This window comes from Salvelinus sp. IW2-2015, unplaced genomic scaffold, assembly GCF_002910315.2.
Source record: "Salvelinus sp. IW2-2015 unplaced genomic scaffold, ASM291031v2 Un_scaffold83, whole genome shotgun sequence".
NCBI classification, from domain to species: Eukaryota; Metazoa; Chordata; class Actinopteri; order Salmoniformes; family Salmonidae; genus Salvelinus; species Salvelinus sp. IW2-2015.
In genome coordinates this window covers 2,923,001-2,939,180 of record NW_019942514.1, presented here as the reverse complement: position 1 = coordinate 2,939,180, position 16,180 = coordinate 2,923,001, and the positions used below count along the sequence as shown (strand labels likewise).

The 16,180-nt window shown below is 42.8% G+C and overlaps 1 protein-coding gene across 3 annotated transcripts in view; it reads right to left on the bottom strand.

Moving 5' to 3' along the window:
* Positions 1–2,310: 2,310 nt before the first annotated feature.
* The window catches only part of LOC112068084 (leucine zipper protein 1-like), a 95,861-nt gene continuing 81,991 nt past the window's right edge, over positions 2,311–16,180 (bottom strand). For 2 of the 3 annotated variants that reach the window (XM_024135099.2, XM_024135098.2), the window contains exons 4-5: positions 11,737–12,017; positions 2,311–11,304 (exon numbers count right to left, since the gene is read on the bottom strand). In XM_024135099.2, the coding sequence (XP_023990867.1) occupies positions 11,778–12,017 (240 nt within the window). In that variant the 3' untranslated portion in view covers positions 2,311–11,304; positions 11,737–11,777. Of the gene's footprint in view, positions 11,305–11,736; positions 12,018–12,227; positions 12,254–16,180 lie in introns of those variants that run through there. The other variant, XM_024135100.2, reaches the window with a different exon arrangement.

Sequence of the window (16,180 nt, the reverse complement as noted above, 5' to 3'; positions counted from 1 at the left end):
AGTAATTTCCTTTTAAAATCAATATAGGGACGTGAACAAGTGCAGACTTTGGGAGGAAGGAGAGCTAATTGGGACTCCCCACTAGCCACACATCTCTGACCTGCGTGGCCTTCTGTGTTTTATGTAGTGCTGACTCCCTGTCATCTTCCTGACCATTGGCCTGCTCCCTGGAGCGTGTATGCGTGTGGTGGCTGCGACAGGCTTTGGCAGCTTACGCCATTGTAGGGGTCTGATGGACCAATGGAAAAATTGCACTGGGAAGTTTGGGAACATAGCTCAGTGCCAATACCCCTATATTAGAGGGATTTTCCCTGTGCATAGAACTGTGGACCACAGAGGTTTGACTTAACTATAGTAACTTTGGTTGGAAATGTATTGAAATAGCTCTCAAGGTTGGCACTGGGTTATTTCCATGTGTGGTTTACCATGGGGCTCAGGGTGGCTGGTGGGCTTTGTATTATCTATACACACACACTGTTTCCATTGCAGTTCGGAACTTTCCTCCTATGGGCAGGTGTGTGTCTCCCTGCTTGCGAGATATGTTACACAAAGCTTTGAAGGAGGCTGCCTTCGGCGTGTCAGAACAAATCTCCAACAGCCATGTGACTCACACAGCAGCCTGTACAGATGCCACAGGTAGGGTGGAAATGTACCCAAGACTCTTGTCACGTGACAGTTCCAAGAATCAGCTAGAGGTATCAAACTCATTCCATGGGGGGCCTAGTTTTTTCATTTGAATTAAGACCTCGACAACCATGAGGGTGGTTCCTTGCTAATTCGGTGACCGTAATTCCTCCAAGTACATAGGAGTGAAAACCCGCAGACATTCGGCCCTCCGTGGAATGAGTGTGACACGTGGCCTACACTATTGATACTCAAACCCAAGTCAGGATGATAGAATTTATGGAAAAGCCTTAGATCACATTGCAGTAGATGCCAAAAGGCAGGTACTAACATGTTGCAAGAGTCATGTAAGCTTATGTTCATTTTAGTTCTGGAACCACTTGAAACACCTGCAGTCACATCCGCATAACATAACCTGTTTTAACAATTTAGCAATATTTACTAAATTAAACTAAGGTTTTCATATTCAAAATTTGGTGGTTGAAGTGGAGTTCTCTTTCTCCGTACCAACTTGCATAATTACCATTTTGCATAGAGTGATTTATTTGCATGCTTGACTTCACACATACTAGAATACTCAGGAAAACCTGCTCAGAAATTCACAAGTCCCTCTCTAGGACATGACCTTTAGACAAATTATGACCTTGAATGAGACCTTTTAACCCCTGGGTCCATATCCATAAAGCGTATAAGTAGGAGTGATGATCTAGGATCAGGTTGGCCTTTCAGATCATAATTGATACGATTATATCGACTGGTGGGGTCCTGATCCTGATCAGCAATCCTACTCAGATATTTTGCGGATACGGGCCTTGATTTAGGGCTAGATTCAATCCGTAGCACTAAAGATCCACGCCACAGCGCGATTGAAATTTAAAGGCAATGTTCCCTCGTTCGCGAAGACTGCATTTACCGTCAACACTTCATATGGCGTCTCAATGAAATGAAAACATTTTTGTGCAGACAAACTCATAAATATCCATGCTATCACTTGTGTCAAATGCACTCATTTGGATAGTCCAAATAGTATGAGCATCTACAGATGGACTATCAAATTTGTTGATAAGCAACTGCTTGTTAAGGTTAGGGTTAAGTTAATGGTTAGGACACGATTAAAGGTGAGTAGATAGTTGAAATGTTACTGATAGCGCATCTACAGATGGACTACAGACTATTAAGATAAAGTGCTACCCATTAGTCTGAACTAGGCCAACCCATCAAGTTTGCAGCTGACGTTACTGATCCAAGCCACCAGCACCACTATAACCCTGTTACTAGACCTGCTTGATGCAAGACTGTCGGGGAACAATCCTAGCCTACTCACAGCCAGGCAGTGCTGTTTAATAGCAAGGTGAGTGTGCTGACTGGGCATTCCACAAGGGTTTGTGGTTTCCACCTCTCACCTGATGTATTTGTCTGCTAGTTTGCTTATCTTGCACGTTGTCAAAAGCCTCTCTTTCGCCAAGTCTCAATTGCAGGTGATATAAAAGCAATGGAATTGTTGCTCTCACCCAAACACACTCGCGTGCAGTGCACTCACACGTGCTAGGGACTGGCGCTGTCAAATCCAAGCATGCAGAGGCCTTTAAACAAAGACCTAAACACTTGAGTGGACTTTTACACTTTCCCGTAACACAGAGGCATACACAGTACAGGTGCAAAGTATAGTCGACACGGACACAAAAACATGGTTACAAACAAGTTGCTTTTTTATTTGATTGGAATACATAGTCCGCTGTACAGTTGGCAGCTTTGAGAGACCTACATGCAGAGTGCGGGAAGGTTAAACATGCACAAATGTATTATTACTCTAGGACAGAAAAGCATCCCGCACAGTTTGCTGTGTATTACTGACACAGAAAAGCTTGGCGCAGCGACACCCATAATAACCTTTTTGATCTGATTTCATAACATACATTTCTCTCTTCGTTACATCTGTCAGTTCCCTCCCCCATTTAAGAAGCATTTCTATCCATTTATAAACACACTGCAATATAAAAACATGACTTCCAACTCCCCTAGTTGATTGTACAGGCCAAAATTCCCCTGTGTGTGTGGGAGTGTGAGTGGGTGTGTGTTGGAGAATATCCAGTTCTTTATAAGTGTGTGTGTGTGTGTGTGTGTGTGTGTGTGTGTGTGTGTGTGTGTGTGTGTGTGTGTGTGTCTTGAGGCCTGAACATCCTTTTCTTTGGCAGCATTTGCAAACAGCACACAAGATGAACAAACCCTGAATTTATGAGGGGGGGGGGGACAGAGTAGCAAAAAACCTGGACTGACTGACTGATTCCTGAACCGCTAATAAAACAGGACGCCACATGGCAAATGACTTAAGACTGTTGACTCCTAGCAGACCCACTCCTGATAAAATGTACATTACTCTCATTCTTCAATGACTATGACACAAGGCTGGCTTCTGACATGTCTCTCTCCTCTTGCCATCTCATAGCTCAAGGTCATGAGACATCTCTCGCACTAAAACAAAAAGAGGAAAGTACTCTCCAGGAATGCATTAATGAGAAAGATGCATACAGTATCTAGCAAAAATTACATCCTTACAATCAAAGAGGACAAATACTAAATATATTTCAATAAGGCCCACTTTACAAAATTACAAGATTTTCTTAAATAAAATCTATCCGATACAGCTTCCAAAATAAGACATCTTTTGTTTTACAAAACTGACACAAAATACATGGGCGGAAAACAAAAGAAAAACCCTCAAATTGAATATTTCCCCTTATTTCAGCACAAATAGTCGAAGAGACAGGGTATCCATCTTGGAAAACACTGGCGCTGTCTCACGGACTGTGAAATGGAAACACTGTGGAATGATTTTGGCACAATGTTAGAAGGCAAAGACACGGATGTGATCGAGTGCCATGCCTCACGAAATCATCACAATTGTAAAAAAGAAAAAAATGAAGGACTTCATTATAATTTGTACAATAACAGTCCACAACTCCTCATGCTATCGGACGAGCTGTTGCTCCAAGCAACTTTTTCAATTTCAATCTGGCCGGTGCAACAAAAAAAAATATCCCACACACACGCACACACACACACACCTACCCTTTGATGACCATACATTCAGCAAAGAAAAATAATCACAAAGAGTGGAATAAAATTGTCAGGGACATGCGCAAAAGTGACTTTTGACAAAAGGGGGCTTACTTATGTAGGGTCTTAAGTTAAGTGCTGGTTAAGTGCAGATTACCGTTTCTGAAGTCCATTGACACCATGAACCCTCCACTTACAAAGGAGGCCTTTGAGGACCAATGGAAACTCATTCCAAAGAGCCATTTCCGGTCTCTGGCCTCCCTCCGTTAAGTACATTCTCCGCTACATTGTAAGAGAGGAAAAAACAATGACGTGTAAATAACAGATGTTTATACACCAGAAGTTACAGAATGAGTGTTAACCATTCTGTTCTCACCTCAAAATGGTGGAGGTTCTTTCTGTCTAAACCTCGTATTTCTCCGACTTTCTCCTATCATACCTAATCTGACAATCTCCATACAGCAGTAATCTGAGCAGACAAAATATCTGTGATACTTACAATACCCAAACAGAGACATTTGGTTGGCTCTTCAGAACCATTGTCCTTTTGAAATCCTGCAATACCTTATTTTGAATTCCAGCTGCGTGTGGACTCTCGAAAGACTCCAAAACAACATTCGTTAATACCCAGTTTACACTTGAGGACGTTCTGTGGTAAGGGGTGCTGATGACACATCCTCATCCCCTGCCTCTTCCCCAAATCAGAGCTCCTCAACGCACATCCACTCCTCTTGCTAACCCTTAGATGTGCATAGCGAGGCCATTTAGCAGTGGAAGTTATGGTAACGTTACGGTGAAGTGTTCATGTACACAGGGGCCATGTAGGGGAGAAGTGGACGTGCATTGCTGCTGGGGGGGATGGAGTTTCAGCCTTGCCCTTTAAAAAACGTCTTTCTTTGAAGCCCATCTCCGGGACGACCCTTGGAGAGCACATAAAACCTATGGTTTCCGACAGCTGCTGTCATCCTGGGACCTCCCCCGACTCCCCTCGGAGTGTAGGGGGGCAGGGGAGACTGTATGGTGGGGGAAGAGGTGCTGGCCTTGCATCATAGGATCAATGATATGATGATACCCGACCCATGGCGACGTACGTCTATGGGAATGACCGTTGATGTGCACGTGCCTGGGCTCAACTTTGACACGGACCTCCGAAATCCATACCTTCTTAAAAAGGAGCTCAAGCTCACTAGCTAATTTACCTACTAATCAAAATATCCCCAGTGAGTGATTGGCATCGAGAGTCTGCACAGACACTTTAATATGAGCATTATACATAAATCCCTTGGCTATGATAGACAACAACCACTAGCATGTGGATTTTGGCACATCAGAGCGGGCCAGTTTTGACTGGACACCCATCGACTGCCTCTGTCTCGGGCTAGTGCTGGCCGCTGCCAAATCGTCTCGATTTCCCCCCAGTATTTATAACCCTCCAAAGTCGAAGGGAAAGACGCGATTAGCTCCAGCCTTGACCTCCGAACTATCGGTTACCCGGGAGCTGTATATCAGTGTCTGCCGGCAAGCTTTGGCAGCGTGTAAAACGGCTCTCAGAACTAGCAATGCTTATCACGGGCATTAAGAATCGAGGCATTCTTGAGGTAGGGGAAGGAGGAGAGAAAGGGGGGAAACTGGAACCACTGTACTCTTCCCTTCTCAGAACCACTGTGCAGGACAGAAGTGACAAGGTCGGAAATACAGATTTGGAATGAGTGGCCGGCTGGCAGTCGTCATGCTGGTAACCGAGGGGGACTGGTCGTGGGGCCAAGTCATCACGTAGCCCTTGGCACATCAGCCCAGGGCTTCTGAACAGCATCAAGCGGTGTGCGTTTGCACTAAACACATGTTCGCAGACGGGCCAGATGCCGTGTAAGGGGCCACATGGCAACACTAATGCTTTATGATGCTGAGCTGAGCCCTTCTAACAGGCGAATCGAAAGGGCAGAACATTTTGGGCAGCGAACATTTGTTTATGAGTCCCAAAACAAAACTATTCAATTCAAAAGATTGGAGGGTCTTGGTATTTTCTGGAAAATGTTCTTCTATGAAATATTCTCTCCAAATGTAAAAATCTTTGCAAATGTGTAATGAGCATTCATTATACTTGTCCACACAATAACCAGTAGACAAACCTTGACTAAAACTCTCTCTCTCTCTCATAACTCTAGAGCAGGATTATCACACACACAGCATTGACAGTAAGTGGAGGAATAATTATAAAAAAAAAGGTAAACAAGTAAATTGCTAGCTAGCAGGAGGGGAATTGCACCTCCAATTTCCACAGGGTTAGGGGAATACAAGGTGGTGATTTCAGGGTTGGTGGTCATTATTTTTGTATTCTGTGTGATGACTTCTTCCATTTGCCATTCTCAATACGCTATGAAATCTAAGGCCTGTAAATGATAGGTCCCCATCACCAAACTGCAAAGGTCACAATGAAAAATAGGTATATGCATTTTGTAGTAAATAATTTATAAATATGAAAGCTACAGTGAAAATGCTGGTTGGCTGGTACTATACAGGTAAGGCTAAATTACAACAACTGACCAGTATCATGGGGAAACTTCTACCTCTCTGGTCAATCCCGCATAGTATACTTGAGATCTGACAGGCGAGACCTCTAAGAGAACTAGTGAACAAGCTGGCCGTGGAAGGATACGAACCGTATTACCACCTGTATTACCCCATTCCGGATCCAACGTCCTAGTCATTGCATAATAATACAGTGACTCTCCAATAGGATCTGAGGGGGAGATTAATTTGCTCTTTTGCTTTACAATGACAGCCAAGCCAACAAGCAAAGGCCATTCTCAGGTTCAGCTGCCATTCCTGAAGCGATATGGTAACCCTCCTACCAGAGTTTGTAGTTAGGAGTTTAGAGTTCACAGAGTATTGCCTGTATGAGTATTGTAGTGTGAATCAGACCTCAAAACTAGACTGGTGGTGTTTCTATGGCACCCCCATGATTTCTAGCCAGAGTGACACCAAACCCTCCCTTATCCAACAACAAAAAGTCCAGTTTCAATATTAAAACAAAATACATTTCTATAGAAAAAAACAAAACAAGTTGAGTTGAGACGATTCGCACTGCGAACCCAGTCGCGTACATTTGGACTGATTGTTCCTTGTGGTGATTGGACAACACGAGCCCAATGCCTTGCTTCCTGTGCCTGATTGGCTGTTCACAGCAGCGCTGCAGAGTTTACAGCTCGATCCAGGTCAGCAGTTCCAGTCGGAGCCTCCATTCTGTGTCCAGTCCAGGGAGGAAGGTGTGCTGAAGCAAAGCACCCTAGGAATAGCAGTCCTCAGATGACTAATATTCAGTATATGCCCCCCCCCCCCAAGCTAAAATATGTGCATTCAATCATTCATCGAGTGCAGACAAAAGGGGTGGACCTTCTTTTCTGCCATTTGTCCCAACAGACCATCCGCTCTATTCCACAATTCCAGTGGGGGGGGGGGGGGGGTGACGATGGTGAGCAACAGGGAGTGAATGACTGAGAAACAAAATGAAGCACAATTTGAAGGTTTGATCAAAGTCCTTGGCTATCATCTTCCGTAATGCTTAGGTACTGGTGTTGAAGGAGATATGTTGTATGCAGCCTATAAGTAAATAAGAATGTGCATCTATGACAGGGTCCTTATCTTTGTTGTTCTTAAAGCAGAGGGCATGCAGGGACACTGGAGGCACATAACTTCAAAATGCTCCTCTTATACAGTACGTAGAAACATGCAAACTTCCGCAAAGCCCTACATTCAATCCTCTTTTAGGCCGACATTATGCATTCTCTGGGACGATAGTCATGTTTTGTGGGTTAAAAATGGCTTTAGGTGTGTGTGTGTGTGTGTGTGTGTACAATGTGCAAAATAATACCCTGCAAAAATGCTATGGTTGTCGGAAAAAGAACGACCAATAGTCGGTCGGGACAATATTTTGTGCCGATATTAGCCTTTCCTATTCTATCGGCGCAGCCGATTTCCCCTTTAAAGCCTCAGCGCACTTGCCTATCGTGTGAAACTTCTGCGAGCCGGAACCGCTCATTGCTAGTTAGCCTGTCCTCAAGGAACCTCTGGGATGGTTGCTAGCTACCCACTCATGCTGCACATAAATTTAGCACACTTGAATAATGCCACATGGAATGTAGAAATGTTTAAAGTGTTAATTTACTGTTAGGCAAAACATTATGTCCATACAGACTGCAGCACTTTACAAAGCAACATACCAATAGCTAGTGTTCATAAAGACAACTTTGCTAACGTCAGTTCACTACCCTAGAACTTTATTTGTGGTAGCTACCATAAAGCAAAACATGCTCATTTCAAAGCTGACTGTCACCAAAAATGGTGTTAATAATTCACTGCTAAATGACTACATGAGTGGCCAGTGGTTTCTTCTCTCGAACTGCCTGGCTACATGAGTCCCGAGTGGTGTATTTTCTCTTAAAAAGGTGCCACACCTCGAATTTCTCCCATGTGGACGCTAGGTGAATTGTAACAGCACTAGGCTGCATTCAAAACAAATCTCCCCCCTCCCCAGCATCCCATTTCCCCGTAACAAGGCGGAGGCTCACACTTTACTTCTCACACCTTTAACTTTTGGTTTTCGTCCACCAGCTTCAAACAGCTGGTAAAAATATATTTTTTGTTTTTGAAAAGATATTTCACAGCGATTTAGATGGTACAATGATTCCCTACACCAGTGGTCACCAACCGGTCGATTGCGAGCGACTGGTTGATCTCCAAGCATTTCTAGTCAATCACCAAACATTTCTGGAAAAAAACAATGATAAAGCCTTGCGTTCCTATTTTATTTTTATTTTATTGGTTTCTCGCTGTTGACGGTAAGTTTACCTGATTCAGCAGCCCTAGCGATGGGAAGGCAAATTTATCCCATTTTGAACCACGTGTCTGAAAGTAGAACTCCGACAAACCTGGCAGGCCCAGAAAGCAATTCAAGTGCACCTATAGGCCTACCGATGTCCAATCAGATAGCTCAGATCACTGCACTATTTCCTCGAGCAATAGACTGTAAAAAGAAGCAAAGTTGATACTGTGAGAGTTCAAAAAACATTTCAAACCATGGACTAGAGAGACTCAACAAATACATCAAAGAGTTTCTGTTTTTATGAGTAATTTCACGTTTAAGTTGCTATTCAGCACTGTCAACACTCTGTTCAACACTTTTATAAGCCATAAAATGCCCATTCTCCCTACTTCCACTCACGCTACAACCAGCACTGCTGCTGCAATAAATGAGTATAGCAAAGCTTGCGTTGTTATTATTAGTGGCTTGTCTTTTTTAATATCAAGGAATATTTCACTTTCTCTGGTCATAGGAGTAACATGAAATAGTGCATGAAGCAGAAATACTACAGTGAGACTTGAGTTTCGCCCTCAGATGGAAGACTGTGTCCCATTTTCACAGCAGAGGGAGGGAGAGCGAAGGGACGGTGAGTCGGGTGAGGTTCAACCTCACCGCTGCTCGCTCCCTCCTCAGACTGACCAATAGATGCAGGCAATCAGTCCAGTAAAAAAAAAAAGTATGCTCACTCAGCCTCTCAAGTAATACGACAAATGATCTATTACCAGTGTGATCATATATCTATAATTTCAAAATGAGAAGAACATTGGCACGGCAATTCAAGCATAGTCAATATGCAGTGATAATGCATTGGGCCTATAGCCTACTGCACAAACCTCATTGCTACATAACCATTTTTAACTGGTTAATGTTGCATAGGCTTACGTTTTTTAAGTCATGTTAAAAAAAAAAGAAGAGCGGTAGATCTCGGCTTGCATTTTTACTCAAAGTGATCTCGACTCAGAAAAGGTTGGTGACCACTGCCCTACACTGTTAAGTGCTTGTTTTCTCACAAACTGAAATTGAGCGAACAGTGTAGAATTTTAACAACCGGTAAATGACGGAGCGACTTCTACATTGGCCGATTGACCCCTTTTCCACTAGATAACACAGCCAAAGTCAAAACAGCTTTCCCATTTTGACAACAGATGCCGCTCTGGCGGGAGAAATCACTAGGCGAATATCACAGCCAATCACAACACTGGCGGATAAGTAATACTGTGAAACACTATCGTTCCATAATATTATGAACATTTTCTGTAATTACAATGCAACAATTCAGAAGAATCCTATGTGTAGCACCTTTAAAGAGACAGCGCACGTCTTTATAAAAGAAGACAATAGGCTACTTCTAACATTTTGTTGATCACTAGGCCTAACAGGGTTTGGTAGACTACTTTCTAAATGGAATATGTTACCTGTCCAAAATTGTAATCAGTAACATAATAGGATGACTTTCAGTTACTTTTGGATTACTTTCCTCTTAAGAAGCATTCGAAGAAGACAAAAAGGATCCATCAAACACATTTGGTGTGTCATCATAGTGGTCTCTGACTTCTGGTCAGACTCCCTCAAGTGGAACAAACTTTACACTTGCACCTTTTTTCAATGATTCATTGAATGTCATTGAAAAAACAGAAAGGTATCACACTATGTTTTCCCCCACAAACATAATTGCTGAATTTAAAAGTAATCATCAAGTTTTTCAAAAGTACATGGTACATGTAATCAGTTACTCCCCAACCCTGAGGCTAACATGGTCCCAAATGGAAGGGAAACAGATTGTCATCTGTAGACCCATAGATCATTGAAATGAGCCCAAACGAGTTCAAAACCTGAATGCATGCAGTCTTATTGGGTATGATTTTACCTGTATTCTAAGAAGGCAAGCCTATGCCATCTTGATTTACCCAGTTTATCAAGAAATTAAGCATTCAAATCAACGATTACCATTATGTTATGTAGATAAATTGATTGTATGATTGTATAATTGATTTATGGCTGTCTCTGGGAATTTATCAAAATGCTAAAATTCTATTATATTCATTATCGGCATAAAATATTGGCCATCGGCCTCCTTGACCTCCAAAAATCAGTATCAGTATAGGCCCGCCCTTAAACCCATATTGGTCGTTCTCTAGTTGTCGGTATAAAGCAAATGCATGGCTAACGCGCTCACCAAATTAAGTTTGAATAAGTCAAAGATCAGAGTAGATTTATTTTTAATCCAAGTAATTCACTCCCCGTTTCTGGTCACATGGGTACATCCTTTGTGCAGCTTAGGAGCTCCGCTGGGAAGTTCCAAAGTGAGGTCTTGTAACGGTCCACTCCAAAAGACAACAAATCCTTCCTTCCTGTGTCTCTCCTCTCCCCCCCACACACACCTCTAGGCCCAGTCACCCAAGTGATCATCTCTCCCTTGTCGAGTCTGAGGAATACATTATAATACATCTGGTAGGAGAAGATGCGGAAGAGGATACATTCACTGGTGGTGAGGTCCACACCAGAGCGATACTGTATAAGGGCATATTATAATACAACTGATGTTGTGTCTGTGCAAATGGAAGGGTGTGGTTGAAGGTTTCAGAGGGCGGCCATCTTGCTTTTGCACTCCGAGAAGCATGGGTAGGTGCTGGACAGGGACTTGAGAGTTGTTTATTCTTCTGTATGGCTGCGACTGCTGTTGCTCGGGGATTTAGATATGCTTGATACAGTACATTTCTCCTTGTTGACGGGCTCCAGGCAGTTTGGGGGCATGGAGAGCTCTGGGGGGAAAAAAAAGAGTGCACAAGTCGTATACTAAGAGAGGGCTGGGCGGCGTCATTCGAGTAGGAGTAAAACTTACACTTCCTTTGATTAAAGTAAGAAGTGCAGTCAAGCAGTCACTAGTGGCTCAGTCTGGAGTCACATTTTTATCCTCTGACGGAGTTCTAAAAAGATTCCCACCATAAAAATACAGTAGTTGTAATAGTCATGGCTATTACACAGTTTCAGTGAGATGAGAAGATCATCTTTCATGTTATCGTCAAGTGATAACACTATACAGTATCAACCTGTATACACTTTATCAGAAACTATATCAGAAATTAAAGATACTCTTGTTAATTAACAATGCTAGGCCAGAAAGCAGGCTCCTCTGACATCCAACTGTAAGTCGCTCTGGATAAATGACAAAAAAGTCAAATGTAATATCCTACCTGGACATTATGAAGCGGAGCTACTAAGACGGTTGGCCGGTTTAGTTGTCGGTCTGACGGTTGCTCCATGGTCGATTGCCGCGCCCGGTCATCCTCTCCGCATGGCCAGCCTGACCCCTACTGGACCACAGCTCTGGTCTGGAAGCRGTGGTTCCCGTTCCTCTGCTGGCCCCTAGGTCAGGCCTGGAGCTCCTCACTCTCTCCCTCTCGTAGGTACCCAGGTCACCGGGCGCCGGCCTCGTCCTCCGTGACCAAGAGCTGGGGTTAGTGTTGTCAGCAGCCTAGTCGCAGTGAAACAGAAACAACAAACACTTATAGGTCATTAACTCAACGGTCTGTGAGAAGTGAAACCTTGGCAAGCCGCTGCGACTGTGGATTTTGCCACAAAACAGAGGGAGAAAAAAAAAAAACCAAGACACCCCCGTGAGGAATTTATAATTTATATGGGTCTCGACTAGCAAATGAGCACCCTATAAAACTTGCTTGCATACCTTCACGCAACCTCAATGACCTTGTTCTAGGAAAGTGAGAGATGACAGTGCAGTTAGTAAACGTCTGAAAGCAAAGGCCTATGATTTCAGTTTTAAAAAGGCTGTAGTACTGTAATTAATGACAGGCCGCTGGAATCCCATCCTGCCTACCGCAGCAGAACGTTGCTAATTGCCCTTAATGGCCGCTCTGCGTCTCCTGGGGATGACGGGCAGGCAGACAAGAAGCCTGTTACAATGCGAGGGGCTGCCAAACGGGCAGGGCAGATCCAAGATGGCAACTTCCTGTTCTATTCATCCCAAAGGGAAGAAATGACCAGAGCACATTCTGCATTGACTACAGCATTACCGCTGAAGAGWTGGGTTATGCTGTGTTTTGAGTGTAACCATATGTAAATTATGCTTCATGAACACCAAATGTACAATGGTCATGTTCTTTTTTGGGGAATTGTTTTCAACACCAAACCACAGGATTATTTTCTGAGCCATTGAAGCTGCAACTCTTGACATTTTCCTGTGGATAGTGGAGATGACTCCTTATTCTAGAAAAAMATTATTAAAAAGATTCCGGGTTGGATGGGCCTACAAATATAGGTTATTTAACTATTTCAGCTGAGTGGCTTAAATAAGGCAATGAGTGCAAAAACCCCCAGAAGCTACTAGGGACATTTTCCCATAACTAAATTTTAATTTCAGAAAATATTTCTGCTTGTGGAATGTCGGAACGTTATAAATGTTGGTTAGGCAATTTGATCTGCCACATGAGCAGAGGAAATGTACTGGGAACGCCAAGTGCTGAAGCCCTCATCACAAACCTGCTTTGTTCCCGCTTCACTCAAATACCTTATGATTGGGGGCTGATATCTTTTTTTGTAACAAAAAAAAAAACTAGACATCAAATCTGGCCCCACTTTTTGTTTTGAGATAAAGTGAAAAAGTTTGGGTGGGGTGTATTTCTTGAGTTAAGACAACAGKCTTTTGATAAAGCCTCAGAAAATCACTCAGTTCTGAAAACACCCCTTCAGGCAGAAGTCATGAAAACGTTTTGGCTTATATTACAGCACAGAATCATGGCCAACTACACAGTTTACCTCGAGGACAACACAAATGGAGTGTTACATGCATTACATGCCTTGCAAAACAAGCCATTGCTTTGACATGAAATCTGTCTAATTTTGGTTGCGTTTCAGAAGTACATCACTTACGTTCCATGTTAGAAGCGAAGTGTGCCAAAGCTAGTCTCCAAGCAGACAATGCTCATTACACCCAAGGTAATACATTTCAGAGAAGCCTTAATTCAATCCGCTTATTAAAATTTATGTTTTGAGGTCTTTGCCCAGGGAAGACTTTAATAGCTCTAACATACCTTGTGGAACCCATTTCTCAATCACTTTTCTTACAGGCCATTGGGATCTCGTCTGATGTTTAAACCACCAAKCAGCTCTCCTCCGTGGAATCGTCCAAGTTTAACTCCAGCGCAGATTGTTTTTCCAGGCTTTTTAGGTCAAGTCGGGCAAAAACCAACCAGAATGACAGCATGGGCCACGCATTTCACCTCGTTGCCACTGAGTTTGACTGACTCACACAAAGGATGTTTTCATATCGCAATCAGACAGATCGAGCTATGGTCCACAGCCAACCATAAGTTCACAGCCCATTCACATACCATCTGAGGTTTCTTAGTTTTACAGTGGGCTGCAAAAAACAACACRGACGTTCTGTGCTGTACTTGGAGGTGAGAATGGAGAGTTAGTGAGGCTGTATGCAGTCAGTCGCCATTTTCCCACTGGCCATTAAAACCACACAGAGACCCTTATAATCTGATGCTATAATGCTGTCACAACTGTGACCTTTCAATGGAATAAGAGATYTCCCCTAGGATCTCTATGATGAGGGGTCAAACAAATGACAACCAAATAAATTATGAGATAAATAGCCATCTACTGACAGATAGTCACCCTCGGTACTGAAGGACACCAATTGCTGGGTCTTCAGTAGCTATTGATTATGTGGGGTTAGCCTGACAGAGGTCATAACAGGCAGAGGTTAAAACGTCTGGATCAACATCAATTTCTAGAAAAACTGATAGAAAAATGGACGCAAAAATGATGGCTGATCAATGATAGGCCTAGGCCTCATAGGCCTCATGATAGGCAGAGCTACTGTGCATTGTTGTTAAACACTCATTGATATAGCAAACCTTATAAAATMAACCATCACCCTGGGACAACAGAGCTGTTGTATAGACCAGGGCTGACTCTATTTAGTCAATGGTTTGGTCGATCCGAGATTTCTTTAGTCGAGCAGTCGCAAGACACCGGTCTGATTCGCGCCTGTCTCAGTGGACAAATCCAGGCCACGGGGATGGCACAGTCCATCACTAAGACAAGTGATACATAATATAACCATATACAATTTCAGTAAAAATAATTGTGCAACACTAATAAATCTAATATTATTTTATAACAAATGTGTTTTCTCCCGCATTGGATACGGTCGTGGTCCGCGCTCCTGAATCATACTTTTCAGTGCGCCGTAGAAGTGGCACCTTTCCCTATGTCGCTATGTGCATAATAGCAAAGTTAACCAGCATATTGGGATTGAGAACAATGGCAGCAGCAGCAGAGACGTGGAAARAACCCTTGCTTTAGCCTACGTGTCTAAGAAACTTTCGGAGAGGAAACCAACTTCATTAGGTCTATAATCAATAGCCTAACTGTTAAAATGTGCCTGGCTTTATAAATCATCCAAATATATCTACAGAAATAAGACAGATCCTGCTTCTGTTGACTGTTTGAGTGTTTGTTTAATAGCCTACTGATTCCGTGAGCACCAAGCCTCATGCACCGGCAAAATGTCAGAAAGCAATTTCACAGATTCTGCTGTTTTTAATCTTTGCTATGCTGTAATAAAGGCTTTACACTTTTTTTTGTCAGAACAGACTGGTATTACTTATKATTTATTTAGTGTTGTTTACACTGTTCCAAAGAGTAATTAATTATTTCATCTTTAATCAAATAGTGTGCTTAAAGCATCAGACAACTCAGTGCATATGTAGTTTATTTTATTAAAAACACATAGGGTCTGTCTATATATGGGAAAAAAACTTTTAAAACAAGAAAAGGACGACTCTCGGTCGACCTATATATATATATATATTATTTTTTTTAGTCTGGGACAGCCCTAGCATAGACAAAATGAGAGAGATGTCCATGGTGGTTTTGATGGTCAACTATAATTCCCTTCTATATACTAACCTTGAGATGTCAACTGTCATGGAGATGTGCAACGCAATTCCTGTCCATCCTATTGCCCTTCACCCAACCAATGGCTCATTGTAACTGTAAAAACACTACAATGATGCCTCAAGCCCTTTTCTAACGAATACTAACTACACAACTGGAATAAGAGAGGACGACTGCCTTTGGTGAAGTTAACAGAGAGAGGCATTTTGGAAACAAGCACTGTTGATTTGGAACAARATTCCCTTTGGGAGGGGTGCAGAGGCAACAATGAGTGATTGGAACACAAAAAAAAAAAATCACAACAAATTAGGTAGTTCATCAGGAGCACACAGCTGGTTTTGCACTTCAGGCACAAGTCGGTTGCATGGAAAGAGTTCATCCTATCAGGGAGGGCTAATGTGAGTAATGGGAAAGAGGATGGATGGAGGGGCTAAGATTAATGAACTGGACCGTGTTAAGTTCACGTGCTGGAATTGACTTGAGTTAAATGACCCTGAGGGCTCGCTCMCTCTCTCTCTCAGTTAAATGAATGGGACTCATTCAGGTAGAGATGAGGGCAGAGAGCCCATAGAGGTACGGGAAGCTGAAAGGGCCTTTTTTGGGGGGTGTTAGGCTGGTTTTAGGTGTTAGGCTGATTTCATTAAAGGCGTCCTCCAGCGATTCTTTAACTGTTCCTGTTATAAAGGGGATATCCCAAGTATAAATACAGTA